The following is a 24,107-nucleotide window of genomic DNA, read 5'->3' on the forward strand; positions in this document are numbered from 1 at the left end:
GGCAGGACACTGATCTGTGACTCGTTCCTTGATGTAAAGCACTTTGTGTAGATATAAAAACGCTTTATAAATGTGACATTTTTTACAGTGCAAATATAATTTTAACATTGTCAATTGTCATTAAATATTTCAGTAAAAAACAACGTTTTTATTCAGTGAATATTTTCAGAAGCGTTTTCTTTTATTTACATTGTTTTATTCTGTAGTTAATGTGCGTGTTTTTCTTCTACTGTTGTGCATTTGTATGAACCGTGCTCTATAAATAAAGAAGACACAAAAACACACACATTTTCAGTCATATTTTATTTATAATATTCAATAGCTTCAGATAAAATACACTTTGTTTACAAGTGCTGATTACTATTTTACATTCACCCAGAGTTTAAGCCTTTTAGGACAAACACACACAGAATGACACAGACAGAAAACAGTGAGCGACGCTAAAACCACTCATAGATTTGTACGGAAACGTTTCCCTTTGCCAAATATTGGTGACTTTAGTATTTAAAAATGCACCAAAACTCATTTACAATAAAGAGAATAAAAATAAATTAGCTCTCCGTCTTTGTCTTTGCTCCACTCTGGCTCGACCTGATCCAAAATGACACGATTGTGCGGAAAAACTAAAATAAAAACAATTTATTTCAATATTTCATTCATAATTTTCGTAGAAACGTTCTCTTGAATTGATACTTTTTCATATATTTACCGTCCATCACTAGTACAAACATTCTATGCATTTAAAGGTGCACTGCGGTACTTTTCTGGCGGCGCATGTTCCGCATTAGGGCTTTAAAATAATTATTCTCCCAGTTATAATTTGTGTGTTTCAAGGCAATAAAAACAAAAGTTGGCAAAAAAAGAAAAAAAGAAAAGCTAAACAGATTTAAAGCCGAACTACGGAACATTCAAGGGACAAAAAGGCGACGGAAAAGTTAGCGGTGCACCTTTAAGCTTCAAATAAGAAAACAAATCATGTACCGTATTTTCCGGACCATAAGTCGCACCTTTTTTCATAGTTTTAGCCGGGGTGCGACTTATACCTATATTTATACTTATATACTTATACTCCGGAGCGACTTATATGTGATATTATTCGTTATTTTCACACTGACAACCACAAGAGGGCGCTCTAAGCTACGCAGAAGAAGAATCAGCACTTCCTCTTTCTCTGGAGTTTGTGGAGTTGTTTAGAAGTGACACAGAGGAAGAAGAATTCAATGGATTTAGTAAATTTACCCCCAAAAATGCGACTTATACTCCAGTGTGACTTATATATGTTTTTTTCTTCTCTATTATGCATTTTTTGGGCTGGTGCGACTTATACTCCGGAAAATACGGTACTTTTTCCCATCGCGGAAGCTTGGGAAAACATCCATAATGAATTTATAATCCAACATTTGAGTTAAAAAACACAAAAACCTTCTATCTCTCGTTCAAACACACAAACGAAAATCTGGAAATGTCTTCAAAAATGACACACACAAGTAAAAAAGTGACTTCCTGCGGATTCAGTCTGAACAAAGCGCTAACGAAACACGCCACTAGCTTCATAGCAAATACCCTGTCGATTGAAAAAAAAAAACTATTATCAAATAGATTCTAATAAAATATATTAATAAATATATTACTTTGATTAAACTACAATAAAACACGACGTGATTCTGACGTTAAGGTGACTTTGGCAAAGTTTGTCTAGTTTAGTTTAAAATTAATATAATCGCTCAAACTCCACGTTCACCCCGGTTTAACGAGCGAAAAGTCCCGTTTGATTGGATAATTCTGAGTATTTTTAACACATTTATTTCGACTTGTGACGATTCTTTACAGATAGTATCAACCAAAATTTGCCGGTAAGAAAATGCCATAATCCAAAGGCAGAAAAAAGGTTAAAATGATAATAAAGACATCAAAGCTAGTCATTTAAAAATGCTTTTTTTTGCAGTGCAACTACTTTTAAGTTAAAAAAATAATGGAAATAGTGTCTAAATTACACATCTTAAATTAAACTTAGAGCCGTCGTGAACCTTTGTGAATCGTCATAAAGCTCGACAATAAAGCGTTAAAAATTGCTTTAGTTTCTCTAAAAATATTGCAAACAACTTTAAATCTCTAAATCTAGACATAAAAGAAACGTCATCGAACAAACATTTAGTCATAAAAGTGCGACGTTTGGACCGGAAACGCCGGTGGAGTTCGAGCAGCGAAATAAATAAAAAGTTTATCGATCGGTCTTCAAATTGTGTCAAAAAATCTGACAAAATCGGACAAAAGACGCGCCGCCGAAATGCTACAAACGCCGTCGATAGTGACTTGTACTTGGAAAATAAGGTTTTAGCTATTTTAAAAAACGCAAAAAGCGACTTGGAACGAACGTAAACCAAAACTAGACTCATTTTTAGTGCTGTACAGTTTAAAATCCCTGGGGTTCAGTAGAAGAAGAAGAAGAAGAAGAAGAAGAAGAAGAAGAAGAAGAAGAAGAAGAAGAAGAAGAAGAAGGAGAAGAAGAAGAAGAAGAAGAAGAAGAAGAAGAAGAAGAAGAAGAAGAAGAAGAAGTGCTTTGAATTGGAAAAATCGTGTGCAAACATGTTTTTTTCTGTGTTTTTTTAAATAAAGTCTAAAACTATACACGCGTTTCTTTTAAATACAAGCGTTGTTGTTGTTTTTTTCAGTTATAATAAATGTACAGTCTGCGTATAAAAGAGTTTTACTGGTAGTTGCACTTCCCTGCCATGCAAAAGTGTAGGTCGGGTTCACGCTAACGCGAGCTAGCGCCAAAGCTAATCGATAAAAATGTCTCCGAACTGTTTTTCGTGAGCTGTGTGATTAGTTCCAAACCTTTATTGCAATATATAATCGTTGTTTTGGTGTAGAAGTGTATTTTTTGATAGTTTCTCTAGTTTCTACCGCTTTTTGGCGCTGAAAACGTCACGTAAAAAACATCGCAACATTCCAAACTGTCCGAGTAACAACATTTTCTCCGCGCAAGAGCTAAAGACGCAACTGATCAGATGGAAGAAAATCAATTAATCAGTTGTGGAAAAACAGATTAACGTCGGAAAAAACTACGGCAACTCTCACATTTATCGCCGATACAGACTTTTGGTTGATATTATTGCCTTTTCTCCTTAAATACGACGTTCGTTGAGGAAATACAGTGTCGTAAGGCGAGTTGAAGTGTCCTTTATCACCCCCTGCCGCTCGCAAACGCGCTAACCGAGACTCTCAGCTTGCATTTGACCGTATGAAGTCATTAATTTGAGCAGAACAACAGATCTACGGGTGAAAATGAGGCGAGAACACGAGCAAATAAACACATTTCGTCGGTTTCGCTCGCCGTAACTCGAACGTTTGATGTCGTTGCATAATAAATCTCACGTAACTTCCTTCGCGACGTGAACCCAACCTACAGGAGGTACTCTATGAAACAACCACTGATTATCGTTAGCGCCCTTTGAGTCGTCCGTTTAAAAAAACAGGCCTATAATAGCAATATATTTAAGAAAAGTGTCCGTCTACGACAAAAAAAACGCACTAGAAAAATAGCGACGGTCGCCTCTCTCGCTTCGTACAAAAACCGAAACTCTGCGTCTCTACGGTTTAAAAAAATAGACCCGCGCCGAAGCTAGCCGAGCGCTAACATCGCCGCGCGGCCGTCTGACGCGAAACGGATGGAAAATTCTAGAAAAATTGCACTAAACGGTTATTATTTCCCCGACGGTCCAGTGTAAATCCTTCTTTACGCACGATCTGAACTCACGTAGGCATTATTTTTCGGAGTGTAGTTTTTACGTAAACCTGATGATTATGACAATAGTTCATTAGTGACACTTTACAACACGGTTACCAGCGCATCGGAGCTCGCTCGTCGTGTTATGAAAACGCCTAGAAATTCAGGGGTAAATGCTCGTTGAAAATGTTGAAAAATTTGCTCGGAAAATCAAACATTTTGAGGAAGAATTATTCATTGGATTTATTTGTGATTATTTAAGTAGTCGACTCGTCAAACGGTTGTTTCGATTTGTACATTGAGACTTTTTGAACACATTTTAAACCAAATTTAGTGTAAAATATACAGACAGGAAGCTTCTAGATTGAGGTATTTATTTCAAAACAAAACGTATTATTCAGTTTAAGCTGTTTTAATCCTATAAAAGGTGTCTTATTCTGTATAAAAGCTGGTAGTTCTGAAATGCATGAGATTCTTTAAACCAAATAAAGTGTAAAATATGCCGAGAATTTTTCAAAACAAAGTGTATCATTTAGTTTGTTCTGTTTTAACCTTTTGATTTGTCTTATTATTCTTATTCTATCGTCTGTATAAAAGCCTGTAGTTCTGAATTCTCGTGTTTCAAATGTTAATGTTCCTATATCTTCACTTTAAAGTTGCACTGTCACTTTTCAGACTGTCTCGCCTGAAATGATACAATTATTCATACAATTTGAGGCGTTTCTGTTGCTTTTGTTCCCTGTCGTCTCCAGGAAAAGTGACATAGTGCACCTTTAAATATGTTAACGGTCCAATAAAGATACACGACTTCATCATCAGGGCTGTCACTAACGATTGTTTCAGTAGTCGACTACGTTTAATTCTATTTTAGATTTTTAAATACATTTTCAACGGAACAAAGATTGAAATTTTGTAAAAAAAAATACTTCTAAATAGAGAATAATGACATATATAGTGTATTATTGATTAAAATTCTAAATTGTTTAATCCTTGACATTTTGATTGGACAATTCCACCGTCTTCGGGATAAAATTGTCTTTTTTAATGAGTTTTAGAATCTATACGGTCAAAACACGACTGCGATTATTTCTATTTAGATTTTTAAATACATTTTCAACGGAACAAAGATTAAAATATGGTGAAAAAATACTTCTAAATAGAGAATAAATACAAAAATAGTGTATTATTGATTAAAATTCTAAATTGTTTAATCCTTTTTGACATTTTGATTGAATATTTCCGCCATCTTTGGGATGAACTCGTCTTTTCCTACGACTTTTAGAGTCTAGACGGTCAAAACACGACACGCGATTATTTGTTTCAAGTCACGATTGGTCAATTAATTGTTACTCGAAACAAACAAACGAGCGGACGATCAACGTGCGCCGGTAACCGCACCGTAAAGCGCGCGTGGCGAGCGCGGCGGTCACCGCACCACCAAGCACGACACGCACAGTTTGGACGGCCCGATGCAGTCGTCGTGGCAGAAGGCGCCGCACCCTTGGCACATGATCATGGCCTTGAGGCGGCAGTAGCATTTCGACTGCACGTCTTCCATGCCGGGCGCCTCCTCGTACGACTGCCCGGGCGACGGCTCCCCCTGGCCGCCGTCCGGGGTCCTGCCGGCGGGTATGGTCGTGACAGTGACGGAGAACGACATGACGCTGCCGTGTCGCCCGCCGCCGCTGTCCGCCTCTGAGTAGGAGTTCGAGTCCGGCGCGGGGTTGTTGGCGCGACCGTCGCTATTGTTCAACGTCATGCTAATGGAGCCGCTGTACGCCGCGTGCTGGCGATTGTCTTTGTGGAAACTTTGCTGGTGACTTCGATATGGCTCCGAGCTTCCCGGGTCGCTGCTGCTGCTGCTGAAACTGAGGTGCTTCCGTTGAGGGCTGGTTGAGTCTTTGGCTATTCTGCGACCGCTATTATTATTGTTGGCGTCGCTATCGTCCGATCCCGGTTCCGTCTTAACTCTCGCGCAGTGCTGAACGTCGCCCGAGTTCCGTTCGGCTTTAACCTCCCCTTCGCCCACTTCCCTTTTCAACGTGTTGGCGATCGACTGCCGCCTTTGTCGTTCCGAGCCTCTGCCGTACGTCGAAACGTTCAGGAGGTAGTGCCCCGTCATGGCCGGCCTTTGCTTCCGTTTGCAGCCCAGGAACCCGACGCCGATCCTCGCCGGCTTTTCCTCCGTCGCCTTCGAACGCCGCGATCCCGTCTCGCCGAACGCCTGGTTTTGCTGGACCTTCCGCTGCATCAACGCCTGCAAGATCTGCTCCTGCGTCTCCTTGTTCGGAAGCTCTTTGTGGTGTTTGAACTCCTGCCTGACGACGCTCGACTTGTTTTCGACGTCAAACAGTTGCGTTCCTTTCCCCTTCGCCGCCATTTTAACGTCGACTTTGGACAGCGGTTTCGGAAGGATCTGCTCCAGCGGGACTTCCTTGCCTTGGAGGAGTTTGGCGACGAGCGGATTGTTGGCGGGAATGCACGACGCGTTTCTGCTGCCTCTGATCGGCGACGACTGACTGTGCTCTATCGCCGTAGTTCGCTCGACCGTTACCGAACAGGGCGTGGGGCTCGGTGGTGGAGGCGTGGCGTTCACAGGGGGAATCTTGGCGGGAGCGTGCGGCGATGTGGGACTCGGACTCGGACTGGGGGAGTTTGCCGGGTGAATGCCCATTCTCGCCGCCGCCCTCTGCGCCCGGGCGAGCTGCGCTTTGGCTTTGATGTCGGCCAAAGTTCTGGCCCCGGTGCGACCCGGGCTGCTGAGGGGAGCGGGGAGAGCGGCGCGAGGGGAAGGCTGTCCCGGAGACACCGGTACGGGGAGGATGCGGGACATGTGGATCTGAAAACGTGAGAGAAAAGGTTACAATAAGATGATATCACTGTCTTCTACAGTCCACAAAGGTGCAGTTTGTTGATCGATTAGTCTTTCTATCGCAAAAGGCTGTAACTATGTTGTTTGACCTCGAGAGAACGTTTCCTGTGTCATTTTGACGCAATCGCTGCTTCATCCGACTCACGAAAATACGTCTTTTCGACATGTTTGTGTGCGTAAAGTCCATATAACAACCGGTCGATTACTTACAAGTTATTTGACGATGATTTCGACGAACGATAACGTCCAGTACGACACAAAACAGCAGTTACGAAATTAGCCTTTATTTCTCGGGATGCCTCGTTTTATGCAAAAGACTCGTTAAAACGTTACGGAACAACATTACCTTCAGCGGTGGCACTCTCTGACCGGTTGGCGAGGGCGTGGCCGGGCTGGAGAGGGACGAGGCCGGGGGAGGCGACGCGGAAGAGACGGACGACGCCGACGAGAAGGACGAGATGCGCGGCCTCTTCTCCGGAGTCGCTTCGCCGTCTGTTTCGCTTGAACATTTGCGTTTGGAACCCTCTGCGCCGCCTTCGAACGCGTCCTCGTCCGTCGTCTTCTCGACCGCCGCCTTCTCGACCGCCGCCTTCTCGACCGCCGCCTTCTCGACCGCCGCCGGCTCGTCCTTTTTGACTCCCGGCGTTGTTTTTGTAGCTTCTACCGGCTCCACAAGTGCTTTCTGAACGTTTTCCACCTCTTGGCTCGTTTCCGTAGGTTCTTTGACAGGAGATGGAACTTTCAGATCCTTTTTGAGTTCTTGTTTAAACATTGCAGGTTCTTTAACAGACAATTCAACTTTCGGATCCTTCTTATGTTCTTGACCTAACTTTGTAGGTTCTTGGACCGACGATTCGACTTTCGGATCCTTCTTGAGTTCTTGACCTAACTTTGTAGGTTCTTGGACCGACGATTCGACTTTCGGATCCTTCTTAAGTTCTTGACTGAACTTAGGAGGTTCTTTGACCGACAATTCGACTTTCGGATCCTTCTTGAGTTCTTGACCTAACTTCGTAGGTTCTTTGACTGACGATTCGACTTTCGGATCCTTCTTAAGTTCTTGACTGAACTTAGTAGGTTCTTTGACCGACGATTTGACTTTCGGATCCTTCTTGAGTTCTTGACCTAACTTTGTAGGTTCTTTGACTGACGATTCGACTTTCAGATCCTTAACTTCTTGACTGAACTTCGTAGGTTCTTTGACCGACGATTCGACTTTCGGATCCTTCTTGAGTTCTTGACTGAACTTCGTAGGTTCTTTGACCGACGATTCGACTTTCGGATCCTTCTTGAGTTCTTGACTTAACTTTGTAGGTTCTTTGACCGACAATTCAGCTTTTGGATCCTTTTTAAGTTCTTGACTTAACTTTGTAGGTTCTTTGACCGACGACACAACTTTTGAATCTGTTTTAACTTCTTGACATAGTTTCGGAGGTTCTTTGACCGGACACGATGGCGTCGGCGGCGGTTCTGCTTTCTTCTCTTCGCTTTGCGTCACTTTTCCGACATCTTTCTGCGTCTTAGCCTCGTCCGCGACCGCTTTGCTCAGCGACGCGGATTGCGCGGCGAGGCTAGCTTTGCGATCTTCGGCTTGCTGCGCGCGCCTCGTCCGCATCGGCTCCAGAACAGGAAGCGGTCTGAGCGGCTCCTGCGGCGTTCTTGCGAGAGGTTTGACGTCCTTGGCCGAGGTGGACGAAGTCGGTGCGGTTTTCGCTTTTTTCTCCTCGCCGTCCTTGGCGTCGCCTGATTTAGCCGGAGGAGTTTTAGCCGTAGTGGGCGCGGCTGGAGGGGGAGGAATCGGGAGAGGCTGCGGTTTAGACGTTTTCAGATTCTGATCGGCCTTCGTCAGCTCCACAGATTCCTCGAAGCTGAGTCCGGAACTGGAGGAAAGAGACAAAAGAAGAAGACATTTAACTGATTATTATAAGGAGCGGCTGAGAATCAAAAGCCAGACTCTTGGTTAGGAAAGTACAATTTGTGCAACCTTCAACAAAGGAAATGCAAGTAACTTTTCTTGTGCAGAGTTTTGACAGTACGTGAAGGATTAAATGATGATTTTGAGACATTCAGACTTAATTAATTAAACTAGAGGCCGGTGACTGACTCTTTTTGGAGATATTTTATGCCCGGGTGTCTCAAAATTAGGGCTGGGTATTGCCTAGTACCTCACAATGCGATGCAAATCCCGATACTAGACGCTTGATGCATGGATATCCTCTAAAACCGGTGTTAAAAGTTGACTAAAAAGATGTGTTGATGAAGTAGAATAACAAAATGCATTGGAACTTAGTCTAGAAGTCTGCAATTCATAATGACTTTGTTGTTTCAAAGTATCACGATGTGCATCTCTGTATCGAGTCTGTTAACGGTATATCATGATATCGATATATTGAGTACAGTTCTACTCAGAATCCTCATATTTAAATTATTTTACGCACTGTCAAAACTCCCCACCACAAAATTAAAGTAAAGTAGGTCCAGCTAGTTGAATTATTTTGGCTAGCTTGAATAATAGTTTTATTTTATTCATTGTATTGCTTCATTTTGAAACATTTAAAAAAAAAATTACACAGGTGACATCTAATGATTTTACGGCATTTATTGTTTAGAAGTATATGTTTGACTTCATTTAATTTGGGCCGTCATTAACAATTATTTTTGCGATTCTTTTTTGATTAGTCATTATTTCTATTACATACCAGACACTTCTCACAGTTCGTTGTCTGTGCGTCATGCAGCTGAAGGTGTTAGCATTAGCATACGTACACCTATTCACCATGTTCTCTAATCTCTTGATGAAATGTCTGTTCTTGGTCTTGGATTTTATCAAATAACTTTCCCCCAAAAATGCGACTTATACTCCAGCGCGACTTATATATGTTTTTTTCCTTCTCTATTATGCATTTTTTGGCTGGTGCGATTCACAATCCGGAGCGATTTATAATCCAGAAAATACGGTATCCGTTTATTGTGTCCATGGCAGGAGTTTTGAGACCACTTCTGAGCATTTGGACGTGTGTTATTCACTCACTTCTCCCCGTAGTAGTTCTCGAAGAAGGCCTCTTTCCAGCTCTCCATTTTCTTCTCTTTCTCGATCTCTTGGCGCATTCGCAGCTGCAGCTCCGGCGTGAACTCCCCTGAGACGACATTTCACACACGCCGAACGTTTAAAACCCTCACGTACCGTTGGCGCCCCGGCTTTGGTCACATGATACTCTTTTAAACGTCTTTACTGACCCTCGGCGAGTCGTTCCTTCCACGACTGCGCGGCCGACGTGAAGAACTCGTTGTTTAGGGCCGAACCCGTGACCTTCAGGAGCCCGTCCATGCAGGCCTGGAGAGACAAGGCGTCGGGTTTAGAGGAAGAATCTGGAGGGAACGGGGCTAGTGGTTGCCAATGGTTACAGAAACATTCATATTCAAGAGAAAAGTAAGTAAAGAGGCGATCAACAGTTACTGAACCCGTCGAAGCGATTGTTTTTTCGATTGGTTGATGATTATTTATTTAGTAAATTGACACTTTTTAAATACGCTATCAACCAAATAAAGGTTCTAAAATAGAGAATATTGACCAAAAAAGGTGTGTAATTGATAAAAATCTGAATTTTTTACATATTTTTTGACATTTTGATCCAATAATGTCGCTGTTTTTGTTATAAAAGGTCTTGAAATGATCATCAAAACACGATCATTATTATTTTTGACAATCGACTAGTTGATGAACTGTTAACAATAAATCATAATTGTAAACATAAGTAGTTGTGAAGTTGAGTAATAGTAAAATAAGTTAAAATGGCTTCGAATTCGTTTGATTGTTTTGATCAAATCTATATTTTTATCACCAAAAGTTGGAATCGGCCGGAGCCACGATTCATGACAATCCAGGTTCCGTTTTTCATTTATCAAGTAACAAACCTTAACATTAGCATAGTCCTGATACCTTATAGATCTATTATTTTGTTGCTGAGCAGAACCAGGAACCACTGGACCGACTCCGTGCTAAATCGGTTCACGCTCGATCCGATCTACGCCAACTCTTCTGCGCTTCTTGCTAAGTGCTCTGCGTTCGCGGCGTTTGTGAACACAACATCAAACCGGATTCGCACTAAACAAGCGCACAGCAGGTGTATTTGAAAGCGCAGCTGCAGCGCTCACAAAAAACAAAAAACTTGGAACACAGCGCGTGTGAAACTATTACGAGAATGTGAGGGAAATCAGACTACGCCAACGCGTCGGACAAATCACCCGCCAATTTCATTTCAAACTAGTTCCCTGCGTTGTCCCTCTACAAACTTCAGATTTCATCACATTTTCATAAACATCTGTCCTTTCTTTTTTTGGTGCAGTTCAGTTTGTTTGACACGAATGTGAGAACGCCCCCTAGAGCTCGGGTCAGGGCAGTGCGTTCACGTTTAGCTTCGCCCGGTCCGTTTGAAATCAGAGTGCTCAGTGCAGTTACACATCCAGCGCCACAGCTGTCCTGCAGGGGGCGCACCGGAGCACACAGGGGCCAGACTGAAGAGTTACGCGGGAAATATCATAAAAGCACAAATATATACGAGAAATTAGGCTTGAGACAAACAAAAGCTAGCATGATAATTTCATCCATTTACCGTGTTCTTCTTTGTATTCAGTCAGATGCCTCTCCAAACTAAAATATTTATTTAAAAAACACGCTCTCTGGTCATGATCTGTTTTATTGTGAAAAACTTTTTTAAAAATAAATTTAAAAAACGCTGGTAATATCTTCTCATTCTGTTTTATTGTGAAAAACTTTAAAAAATAAATTAATACATTAAAAAACGCTGGTAATTTCTTCTCGTTTCTATCGACACGCTGACACACTGCTCCCAACAGGACGCACTACCCCCTTCTGGTGACAGGTGGCACTGCGTCCTCAACTGTCAGGGGGGCGGTATGGCGTCCGGGATGAGCCAGACCGGCACAGATCCGATAGGTCCGCACGAGGATGCGTTCTGCGGCCTTAAGAAGTTTAAATGTAGCTACATCAAAATGTGTTTAACCTTAAAAAGAGAAACACAAGTGATCTTTTTAACTCATTATCATCAAACGTAGCCATTTTACATCTTAAGTCAGACTTTGCAGAGCTCTGTTCCTTTTTCCAACAGCTCAAATATATATTTCTACAGTCTTTGTACAGAACACGTCACTATAGTCTTTGTATCGCCGTATCTGGGCATCTGCAGTCCGGAAAAAGAGCGCCGAACCAGGCCGGGCCGCGGGGTAACGGCAGCGGCGCGAGCGTTCCCGCCCCCCTCACCTGTCGGTCGACCTCGGGCAGCAGCCTGAGCAGCCTCTGTTGGCACTCGGGCGGCAGGACGCTGAACGTGTGCTTGTTGATGAGCGCCCGCAGGTTCGTGTTCACCAGGATCGAGTCCGGAGTCTCCACGTCGATGTTACACCTGGTGCGCTTGATCTGACCTGCAACGCACCGTTCGGCCACACGGTCAGTCGCAGCGCCGGGACCAGCGCCCACGCCTCCTGATTGGTCCTGTTCTAGTCCAGGTCAAGTCCAGGTCTAGTCCAGGTCTAGTCCTGGTTTAGTCCTGTTCTAGTCCCGGTTTAGTCCTGTTCTAGTCAAGGTTTAGACCAGGTCTAGTCCAGGTTTAGTCCTGTTCTAGTCAAGGTTTAGTCCAGGTCTAGTCCAGGTTTAGTCCAGGTCTAGATCAGGTTTAGTCCTGTTCTATTCCTGGTTTAGTCCAGGTCTAGTCCAGGTTTAGTCCTGTTCTAGTCAAGGTTTAGTCCAGGTCTAGTCCAGGTTTAGTCCTGTTCTATTCCCGGTTTAGTCCAGGTCTAGTCCAGGTTTAGTCCTGTTCTATTCCTGGTTTAGTCCAGGTTTAGTCCAGGTCTAGTCCAGGTTTAGTCCTGTTCTATTCCTGGTTTAGTCCAGGTCTAGTCCAGGTTTAGTCCTGTTCTATTCCTGTTCTATTCCTGGTTTAGTCCAGGTCTAGTCCAGGTTTAGTCCAGGTCTAGTCCAGGTTTAGTCCTGTTCTATTCCTGTTCTATTCCTGGTTTAGTCCAGGTCTAGTCCAGGTTTAGTCCAGGTTTAGTCCAGGTCTAGTCCAGGTTTAGTCCAGGTCTAGTCCAGTATGGATGCAGTGTATTTGCAATTCTTAGTTTTCAGAAATATATGACTGACGATGCAAATATTGTAAAAGATCATCATTTGAGTCTCTGTGAGCTGACATTAAAGTGCCTCTAACAGGTTTTTACAATCTTCTAATTTTGACTTCATTTTGTGTGTTTATACCTTTTGTACATTTAAATTATAGTTTTACACCAATCAAGCAGGTATTTGTGGAGAACAGTCGAAATATTAAAAAAAAAAAAAAAAATCTTTAAATGACAGGAAGTGACACACCAAGGACACCCATTCTAGTCAAAGTTTATGCAGAATTTACACAAAGAAAAAACTTTTTTGACTCTAAACATTAATTCAACAAAATAAAGTTGTTATTTGTCAAATTTTAAAAAACTGACATTAGATGAGTTTTTTTCCCTAGAGTTTTTCTAGGTAATTTCCTACTGTGATGTCATCAATAACAAACAGGAAGTGCAATTATAAATCTAAAAAATTGCTATTCTGGGATATATGTTTTTTATAACAATTTTTAGCTAAATTCAAAATAGATTTATCTTAACTGCATTTTACTTCAATGAGTGGTCCGACCTGTAGAGGGCGCTTTAATGATCTGATCCTCATTCTGATCCACCGGTTTGGTTTTAGTTCATTGAAATAACATTGAAACATGAAACCTCACCTGCACTTAACCGCTTTCTCGTTCCGTGCCGCAGGTCTGTCGGGAAAACGAAAGAAGCGAAACATGGGTTTGAAGAGCGGTCGTCTACGGTAACGGCACAAACATGTCAATAATCATGTGTCGCAATCAAATCGAAATCGCAATTTGAGTTTACAAACACTGCAATTATCTTAGACGATGGAAAGTCTAACAAAGAACTGAATATCCTGTGTATAAACTTAATTTCATCAGTGGAAACATAAAATCACTGCTTGATTACCGTATTTTCCGGACTATAAGTCGCACCTTTTTTCATAGTTTTGGCCGGAATGCAACATATACCTACGGGGTTCAGAATAAGCGGTATCGCATCGCAAAATGCGACGCAATTTCTCTCAAATGCGATGCATTTGTCAGAAAAAAGTGTTTTTGTATCGCAGCTTTTGCGATACAAAAATGCGTGTTCAATTGTGTAACCAAAGCGCCTAAAAGTACTGATCACTCGTCAATCGATCTTCAATAACGGCCTGACACATGTAGGACGCTGTGTTGACATGACGAGTCCCGCTGCTGTCTCAGATCATGAGTCTGAAAGTGGGAGGAGCCACGTGCGGTAAAGTTAGTGTCAGATTCAGACTTCCGAGGTCAATAGCTCCTAAACGCAAAAGTCTTTGCAGATCATACACAGCCAAAATATTCATATTTACACTGCCAAGTGACACAACCTCGTTTTTAACAATCAGATGCGTATTTTGGGCGCAGCGAATTACATGGATCCGAATGTGCAGATGGAGCCGAGACGAGTGCTTAGGGACCATCATCAAATGTGCAGCGGGAGCGGTGACGAGAGTACTTAGGGACCGTCATCAAGTAGAAAAACGAAAAATGGAATGGAACGTCAAATAGAGTGGTACATTTTGAATAACACATAAAATACACCATGATGGACGCCACAGCAACCTTTATTTTTCCGAGTGTAATGACAATTAATATGTAAATGACTCCTGCAACTAGTCATCTGATTGATGAAGATATGGAAGAAAGTTGTAAATAAGGCCATCTGACTTTGTGTTGATTAATTTGTTCAACAATTAATTTTATTTGCAAGTTTTATTTAAAGAAAAAAAAAATAAAAAGTTAATTTGTTAAGAGTTTTCTTTAATAGAATGTTTACAAATACATTTAAATAAATGATCGTGTTATATCAATGGAAAATATTGATTTTTAGTCACTTTCGTGTTTTGCTATGCAATTATGAAATTGCTATACAAATTTCGAAAAATTAATGGATTGTTTAGCAGTGCCGCTGTGATACAAGTGAAAATCCTTTATCTGAACCCTGACTTATATTTATACTTATATACTTATACTCCAGAGCGACTTATATGTGATATTACGTGTTATTTTCACACTTGCAACTGCATTTCATACTCCAGTGCAACTTATATATGTTTTTCTTCTCTATTATGCATTTTTTTGCTGGTGCGACTTATACTCCGGAAAATACGGTAGTCGAACCATTATTTCTACTGTACAATGTTTTATGTTTTCGAATACATTTTAAACTGAATAAAGGGTCAAATGCGTTGACAGATGTGTGAAAATATGTGTGAATAAAGTGTTTTTCCTCACCGGACTTGACGGCGATGTTGTCGGTTGCCATGGTGATGTCCTTGATGGTTTTGAGCAGAAGCCTGGGACTGGACGTGGACCCCATGGCTCCTTGTCTGCGCTGGTTCCTCTGCTGCTTTAAGGCCTGAGGAAGACAGACAGAAAAAGCAACTGAGAGAAATACAAAAATGTGCAGCAGGAAACGCCACGGCGATTTGGTGAAGTGACAGCTGCACGGCGGCGGCATCACAGGAAGCTTATCTCGCCGGGGAACTGCGGAGTCAAAATGTTTCCGAAGCAGAAAAGCACCACACCGGCGCAGATGGGACGAGTTACGATCCGCGCAATCAAATGAGACTTAATTAAACGCAAAACAATAGCCACGGAGCAGCCGACGGTGGAAGTGATGAATGATTTATGGGTGAATGTGACTGTGATTCAGTGTGTGAACTGTATGACAGCGGGACAAGACGGGAGGAATGTGGAATAATAACTATGAGAACAATGTATTTCACAAAGAAACACATTTTTTGACTCGCTACATTAACATTAATTCAACAAAATAAAGTCGCTTTCATATTTTAATTTGTTAAAAAAAAGGAAAAAATCCCAATGTTTGCTGGGTTATTTCCTAGTGTGATGTCATCAATTACAAACAGGAAGTACAATTATAAACCTAAAAAATGTGCTTTTCTGTCATTTCTTTTTGAATCTTTTGAATTTTTAGCAAAATTTAAAATGGACTAGAGTATAAGTCGCACCAGCCAAAAAGATGCATAATTAAGAAGAAAAAAACATATATAAGTCGTACTGGAGTATAAATCGCATTTTTTGGGGAAATTTATTTGATAAAATCCAAGACCAAGAACAGACATTTCATCTTGAAATGCAGTTTAAAATAATAACAGATTAGAGAACATGGTGAATAGGTGTACGTATGCTAACGCTAACACCTTCAGCTACATGACGTATGCTAACGCTAACACCTTCAGCTACATGAGGCACAGACAGAACTGTGGTAAGTGTCTGGTATGTTAACGTAACATATGAACAGTTATTCAGATAACTATAGCATAAAGAACATGCTAACAAGTTTAGCAAAGCATCAGTTTTACCCCAAATCACTAAATCCATTGAATTCTTCTTCCTCTGTGTCACTTCTAAACAACTCCACAAACTCCAGAGGAAGAAGAAGTGCAGATTCTTCTTCTGCGTCTCTTTGAGCCTAGAGCGCCCTCTTGTGGTTGTCATGTGAAAATAACGAATAATATCACATATAAGTCGCTCTGGAGTATAAGTCACACCCCGGCCAAAACTATGAAAAAAGGTGAAATACGGTATATTTATCTTTACTGCATTTTAGTTCAGTGAGTCGTCCGACCTCTAGGGGGCACTGTAACAGTCAATTTCACATCTCCTTTAAAAATGTAAATCAAGTCTGTGTCAGCATTTTGCACAGAGATGTTCAGTATTTTCCGTCACTTGGTCAGACATGCAATCGGGCATGGCAGAAACCGAAACTGCAAATTTAGCGTGTGTTTTTTACCTGTTTGAGCGGCCAAAGTGCAGATTTAACGTGTGTTTTTTACCTGTTTGAGCGCCCAAAGTGCAGATTTAACGTGTGTTTTTTTACCTGTTTGAGCACCCAAAGTGCAGATTTAGCGTGGGTTTTTTACCTGTTCGAGCGCCCAAAGTGCAGATTTAACGTGTGTTTTTTACCTGTTTGAGCACCCAAAGAGCAGATTTAACGTGTGTTTTTTACCTGTTTGAGCGCCCAAATTGCAGATTTAGCGTGTGTTTTTTTACCTGTTTGAGCGCCCAAAGTGAAGATTTAGCGTGTGTTTTTTTACCTGTTTGAGCGTCAAAAGTGCAGATTTAGCGTGTGTTTTTTACCTGTTTGAGCACCCAAAGTGCAGATTTAGCGTGTGTTTTTTTTACCTGCTTGAGCGCCCAAAGTGCAGATTTAGCGTGTGTTTTTTACCTGTTTGAGCGCCCAAAGTGCAGATTTAGTGTGTGTTTTTTACCTGTTCGAGCGCCCAAAGTGCAGATTTAGCGTGTGTTTTTTACCTGTTTGAGCGCCCAAAGTGCAGATTTAGCGTGTGTTTTTTACCTGTTTGAGCGCCCAAAGTGCAGATTTAGCGTGTGTGTTTTTTACCTGTTTGAGCGCCCAAAGTGCAGATTTAGCGTGTGTTTTTTACCTGTTTGAGCGCCCAAAGTGCAGATTTAGCGTGTGTGTTTTTTACCTGTTTGAGCGCCCAAAGTGCAGATTTAGCGTGTGTGTTTTTTTACCTGTTTGAGCGCCCTCTTGCTGTGTTTCTGCGACGGCGAGAGGAGTTTGGCGGTGGCCACAGACGGAGACGAGCAGCGCGGCTGAGGAGACGACGGCTGCGACTGGAGCTTGGAGGGAACTGGCAAAAATATAAACGCACGCACACAAAAAAAAAGAAAGAAAAGAAAAACAGGTTGGAAAAATTTGAAAATACACGGCCCGGGGGGAAAAAACAGAAACTTAAATGCTTTTGTGGAGGTGAAACCGAGACTCTGCGACGCACAATGGCACGGGTTGAGTTACCGCTCCAAAATATCTCTCTGCAACAATGAGCTGAATGAGTTTGTAAGTCTTAGTAAACATCCAGAGACTCGTTTAGACCTGGTTAACAACTGGTTTGGTCCAAGATTTGGTTTAGTCCTGGTTTAGTCCTGGTTTAGTCCTGGTTTAGTCCTGGTTTAGTCCCAACCAGCTGTTTTGTTTGTGGCTTAGACGTGGTTAAGAACCGGTATTGTCTTGGATTTTGCTTGGTTTGGTCTGGTTTAGTTCTGGTTTAGTCCTGGTTTAGTCTTGGTTTAGTCCTGGTTTAGTCCTAACTAGCTGGATTGTTATTGGTTTAGACTTGGTTAAGAACTAGTTTGGTCCCACATTTGGTTTAGTCGTGGTTTAGTCGTGGTTTAGACCTGGTTTAGTCCTGGTTTAATCCTGGTTTAGTCCTGGTTTAGTCCCAACTAGCTGGTTTGTTATTGGTTGAGACTTGGTTTAAAACCTGTTACATCCGCATACTTGGCCCTGTGCACACTGGTCGGACCCAAATTGCGTTGCTTCTTTAAAGAGAATGTCACGTTCCACATGTGAGTGTGATGCATCATGGGAAAGCTTAGGCTCTAGTTTCTGCAGATGTGCGGATGAAACTGTCAGGGCTTCAGAACTCACACGACAGAAAATAATTATCATCGTTTTTCATAAGTCGAGTTGCAGTTTTTGAAAGTTAAGTTAAAAAATAAAAGTTACAGGAAGTAAGTAGTGAGTTCGATTACTTTTATTTTATTTATTTATTGAATTTTAGCAGAAAAAAAATTAAGAATAACAGTTTTCTGTCTAAGAATGTTGATTTATGAATATGATATGTTAACAGAATTATTAAGGAATTATTAAGGTTTCTAATGCAATGTTTGTTCAGATTGTTGTAAATAAACAAAGAGCAGGTCTTGAAACCGAAATGTAAAGTTAGGACTAGATTTCTGAATGAACCTCACAAAGTATTTCCAGGAGGTGGCGATGTTCTTCTTCTTCCTCTTTGGTGTTTTTAGACTTTATCCTTCAGACATCTTCTTCTTCTTTGGAGTTTTATGGCGGTTGGTGTCCAAGTGTTACATTACTGCCCCCTACTGTAGTTGTACGTCTTAGACTTTAGACTTTATTCTTCTTCTGTAGTTGTAGTTGTTGTAGTTGCTTTCCTTCTTCTTCTTTGATATTCCACTCCTTCTTATTCTTCTTTGAGCTTCTTCTTCTTTGATCTTCTTCTTCTTCTTCTTTGATCTTCTTCTTCTTCTTTGATCGTCTTCTTCTTCGATCTTCTTCTTCTTCTTCTTTGATCGTCTTCTTCTTCGATCTTCTTCTTCTGGGTTTAATGGCGGTTGGTGACCAAGTGTTACATTACCGCCACCTACATCATATTCTTTAGACTTCGCTCTTTAGACTTCGCTTCACTCTTCAGACTTCGCTCTTCAGACTTCACTCTTCAGACTTCATTCTTTAGACTTCACTCTTCAGACTTCGCTCTTTAGACTTCGCTTCACTCTTCAGACTTCGCTCTTCAGACTTCACTCTTCAGACTTCATTCTTTAGACTTCGCTCTTTAGACTTCGCTTCACTCTTCAGACTTCCCTCTTCAGACTTCACTCTTTAGACTTCGCGCTTTAGACTTCGCTTCACTCTTCAGACTTCACTCTTCAGACTTCATTCTAGGAATAAAGTGTCATAAAGTCTGGCGGTAATGCAACAATTGGATGCCAACCGCCATAAAACAACAACAACAACAACAACAACATTCTTTAGACTTCGCGCTTTAGACTTCGCTTCACTCTTCAGACTTCACTCTTCAGACTTCACTCTTTAGACTTCGCTCTTTAGACTTCGCTTCACTCTTCAGACTTCCCTCTTCAGACTTCACTCTTTAGACTTCGCTCTTTAGACTTCGCTTCACTCTTCAGACTTCGCTCTTCAGACTTTGCTCTTCAGACTTCACTCTTTAGACTTCGCTCTTTAGACTTCGCTTCACTCTTCAGACTTCCCTCTTCAGACTTCACTCTTTAGACTTCGCTCTTTAGACTTCGCTTCACTCTTCAGACTTCGCTCTTCAGACTTTGCTCTTCAGACTTCATTCTTTAGACTTTGCTTCACTCTTCAGACTTTGCTCTTTAGACTTCGCTCTTCAGACTTTGCTCTTTAGACTTTGCTTCACTCTTCAGACTTCGCTCTTTAGACTTCGCTCTTCAGACTTCGCTCTTTAGACTTTGCTTCACTCTTCAGACTTCGCTCTTTAGACTTCGCCCTTTAGACTTCACTCTTTAGACTTCACTCTTTAGACTTCACTCTTCAGACTTCACTCTTTAGAATTCACTCTTTAGAATTCACCCTTCAGACTTCATTCTTCAGACTTCACTCGTTAGACTTCGAGGCCTTTTGACCTTTGACAACAGTGATGAAGGAGTTTGTATGACGTAATTAATAAAATGTATGTCAAAGTCCAGCCTTAGAGCCGAGTTCTACCACAGAATCCCACTGTGATGTCATCAAAAAGCGCCCATTCCATCAGAAACGCAAAGACAACTTGCACACGACTGACACTTTTTTACAGTTCAAACAGTCATTTAACAAAACAAAGGTGTCGTCAGGTGTAATTATTCGTCAAATCATAATTATTGTACGATTTAAATTGATTTTGGCCCTTGTTTGCAGTCTGGTTGCTAAGTAAATGCTGTGGAAATAATTACCTCTACCTATGTCATATTTGCTGGTCATGTCCAAACAGGAAGTGAGATTTTAAACGTCAACAAAACTGTCAAATTGGAGATAAACAGGAGGAATGTTCAGTCAAAACTTAACAAATAATCACATTGTTTTATTGAAAGTGTAGTTTAATGCATCACATGGACTTTAACAAGTTTTAACAAATGTACAAACAAATAAATAATAAACACACACATACGTAAAAATACATACAATAAACAAAAAAATGTTTAATATCTCAACGGGACCTTTTGGTCAAATAAAAGGTATAAATAAAAAACAAACAGGGAGTAGTTACATAGTGCACTTTTCAAGCCTTTAGAATCATTATTAATCCATATTATCATCATTATTATCACTTGCTTGTTGCTTGTATTGTGAAATCTCTCTTCCTTCTTTTAAAAAAATGACACGAGCGCCGTTTAAAGTGCATAAAAGGAAGTGGTCACGGGTCAAAGCTTCCTGATCAAATATTATCTACTGAACTGTAAAAACATGAAACGCATGAGAGACAAGCACATGAATACATGCTGGAGAACCTCAGGGAAGACTGTGAATCTGACCAAATCACAACTTTGACCAGATCAGAAAGAATATGAGGTGAAAATCCATCATAAAGGGGAAACAAAAGTCTAACAAACGTACCTTTAGTGAGGGACATGCTGCATTTGATTCCATTTACAGTGAAACTAATGAATGAGCCGGAGTGGAGCTCGACTGGTGCGAGCCGCTCCGTCCGTTTCCTGTGTGTTTTGTCGAGAGAAGTAGTGCCGATAAAGGGCGGGACTCATTTGTCAAAACTGAAAATAAGATTAAAGGGGAGTGGCTGAAGTCACTGTGTGGTGGTGGCATAGTTTAGATTTAGAGTGTGATTTGGTTTCATTTTGAGTAAGTAAATATGTAATAAACACTGTGGCTTCTCCTAATAAACATGAGCAAATGACAGAAAACTGAATATGAACTAGTCCTGGTTTAGTCTTGGTTTAGTCCCGGTTTAGACCTGGTTTATCACTGTTTTATTACTGGTTTAGTCCCGGTTTAGTCCTGGTTTAGCCCTGGTTTATTACTGGTTTAGTCCTGGTTTAGTCCTGGTTTAGCCCTGGTTTAGTCCTGGTTTAGCCCTGGTTGAGCCCTGGTTGAGCCCTGGTTGAGCCCTGGTTTAGTCCTGGTTTGGCCCTGGTTTAGCCCTGGTTTAGTCCCGGTTTAGTCCCGGTTTAGTCCCGGTTTAGCCCCGGTTTAGCCCTGGTTTATTCCTGGTTTAACCCTGGTTTAGCCCTGGTTTATTCCTGGTTTAGCCCTGCTTTAGTCCTGGTTTAGCCCTGCTTTAGCCCTGGTTTAGCCCTGGTTTAGTCCTGGTTTAGCCCTGGTTTAGCCCTGGTTTAGTCCTGGTTTAGCCCTGCTTTAGCCCTGGTTTAGCCCTGGTTTAGCCCTGGTTTAGCCCTGGTTTAGTCCTGGTTTAGCCCTGCTTTAGTCCTGGTTTAGCCCTGCTTTAGCCCTGGTTTAGCCCTGGTTTAGTCCTGGTTTAGCCCTGGTTTAGCCCTGGTTTAGTCCTGGTTTAGCCCTGCTTTAGCCCTGGTTTAGCCCTGGTTTAGTCCTGGTTTAGTCCTGGTTTAGTCCTGGTTTAGCCCTGGTTTAGCCCTGGTTTAGCCCTGGTTTAGCATGGATCACTGCTGGTAATGGTTTGTTGGGTTTTGTGGTCAGAAACTCTCCAAAACTCCAACACTGAGTAACCGATGACGTCACATATTTAATCACTTATTATCCACTTGGCTCACAGCGGCTCATGTTTGGTGGAATTGTTCCTTTGGTCAATAATTACCACAGTTTTACATCAATCAAAGAGGCAGTTTCGCTCTGGAGAAACTTTGTACTGAAAACCACACATTAGGGGAAAAGTGTGGTTCATCATCATCAGGATTGCACTCCATCTACTGGCAGCAGAGGGAATTTAAAAAGGGGAAATAAATAAAAGCTAGCCTGCCCAAACATGCTAAAATAAGCACCCAGTTATAATGAACGTGATTTATGGCCAAAATCCACAGGACGATTCTGGATTTAGAAACGTTGTGAGGCTCAGAGGGAGAGAGTCTCGTGACCCGGATGAATGAAACACGCCTGAATGAAGCTAAACACAACTGCAGGTACCGTATTTTCCGGAGTATAAGTCGCACCATTTTTCATAGTTTTAGCCGGGGTGCGACTTATGTTTATACTTATATATTTATACTTATACTCTGGAGTGACTTATTTGCGATATTATTTGTTATTTTCACACTTGCAACCGCATTTCATTCTCCAGTGCGACTAATATATGTTTTTTTCTTCTCTATTGGTGGCTGGTGCGACTTATACTCCGGAAAAAAACAGTATGCATTTGATGAGGGGTTATATAATCATATGTTGTATAATATGTGTGGTACTTTTTGACCCGCGGCCGGTCAAACCCGTGTATTTTAACCCTTTGTGGGCAGAATGGGCGCGGTGAGCGTGGCGCAGCGAGCGTGGCGGGCGTGGCGTTGTCGTTTGTACCTCTCCTCATCCAGCGTCCTCTCGGCTGCTCGGGGCTGATGGAGTTCTCGGTGCTCTGGGAGTCGCTCAGAGAGTCGAAGTCGATGCTGCTCTCCTCGGAACCGTCCTCAGACAGATCCTTCGACGCGTCAGAACTGTCCTTCTGGAACGTACAAACAGATTTACACAGAGAGTTAATGAGCCAGAAGACGTGACAATGGGTTTTATGGTACAACAACTAATATTTTCAACGCATTTTTGTTGTCTCGTCCCGTTCATTCTAGCAAAACGTCACTCAAACTCATCCATTTCAGTCGCTTCGGTCAAATCAGTAGAGGGTTCGCCGCCTGCTCGTCTTCGGAAAACGTAACGTATCGAGAAGAGAGGGTTTTACGGCCTGAGAAACGTGCCCTTTCGGAACAGGACGGTCAAACGCTCGATCACCTTTAAAGTGTAGACTCCCATGCGCCCCGGGACTTTGTAGAAAATGCCCTCTTCTCCTCGGGAGTTCGTGTGCAGCATCGCGTTCAGACATGCCAGCGGCGACGTGCCACTGGAATACAGACAATCACACATTTACAAAGAGCGCGCGGACGCTACACGGGAGCTAGGCCGCTTTTCTGTCGGGCGTTTCGTTAGCGCTCCGAGTCCACGGCTCAAACGTGGTTATAACGTGTTTGTCGGGTCATCGAAGGCGTGTGTTGCGTTACGTTTAGGTGCAAAGACGGCATGATGGCGCGTGAACGCAGCCTTTGCACGTGTCGGAGGTTTACGTGAGTTTCTGTGATGCTTTTTATGTTTTAAATGGTAGCGAGCTTGAGCTTTAAACGTTTAAAGGCTCTAAAATAACTCAAATATATGTTCACATTGTTAAAGCGCCCCCTAGAGGTCGGACGACTCGTTGAACTAAACTGCAGTTAAGATGAATATATTTTGCATTTTGCTAAAATGTATAAAAAGTTATCACAGAATAGCAAATGTTTGTAATTGATGACATCATACAAGGAAATTAGCCAGCAAACACTGGGTCAAAACTCATCTAATGTCAAAAAAATTTGAAATTGACAAATGAAAATATATGAGAGCGACTTTATTTTGTTGAATTAATGTTTAGAGAGTCAAAAAAGTAGTTTATTCATTGAAAATTCTGCATAAACTTTAACTGGAATGAGTGTCCCTGGTGTGATGTCACTTCCTGTCATTTTCTACAGATTTTTCATCATTTTCTCCACAAATACCTGCTCGATTGGAGTAAAACTATATATATTTATATGTACAACAGGTACAAATACACCAAATAAAACCTGTCATAGGCACTTTAAAACGATCACCTGTTAAACA

At 41.7% G+C, this 24,107-nt stretch overlaps 1 protein-coding gene across 2 annotated transcripts in view; it reads right to left on the bottom strand.

Moving 5' to 3' along the window:
- Positions 1-286: 286 nt before the first annotated feature.
- The window catches only part of asxl2 (ASXL transcriptional regulator 2), a 29,233-nt gene continuing 5,412 nt past the window's right edge, over positions 287-24,107 (bottom strand). The window contains exons 3-12 of one of the 2 annotated variants that reach the window (XM_072457828.1): positions 23,211-23,319; positions 22,788-22,926; positions 17,264-17,382; positions 14,996-15,119; positions 13,385-13,420; positions 11,884-12,044; positions 9,840-9,936; positions 9,634-9,739; positions 6,949-8,482; positions 287-6,569 (exon numbers count right to left, since the gene is read on the bottom strand). In XM_072457828.1, the coding sequence (XP_072313929.1) occupies positions 5,157-6,569; positions 6,949-8,482; positions 9,634-9,739; positions 9,840-9,936; positions 11,884-12,044; positions 13,385-13,420; positions 14,996-15,119; positions 17,264-17,382; positions 22,788-22,926; positions 23,211-23,319 (3,838 nt within the window). In that variant the 3' untranslated portion in view covers positions 287-5,156. Of the gene's footprint in view, positions 6,570-6,948; positions 8,483-9,633; positions 9,740-9,839; positions 9,937-11,883; positions 12,045-13,384; positions 13,421-14,995; positions 15,120-17,263; positions 17,383-22,787; positions 22,930-23,210; positions 23,320-24,107 lie in introns of both variants that reach the window. The other variant, XM_072457827.1, reaches the window with a different exon arrangement.

This window comes from Eucyclogobius newberryi, unplaced genomic scaffold, assembly GCF_026437365.1.
Source record: "Eucyclogobius newberryi isolate DKJ021-1_F unplaced genomic scaffold, fEucNew1.0.hap1 SCAF_21, whole genome shotgun sequence".
NCBI lineage: Eukaryota > Metazoa > Chordata > Actinopteri > Gobiiformes > Gobiidae > Eucyclogobius > Eucyclogobius newberryi.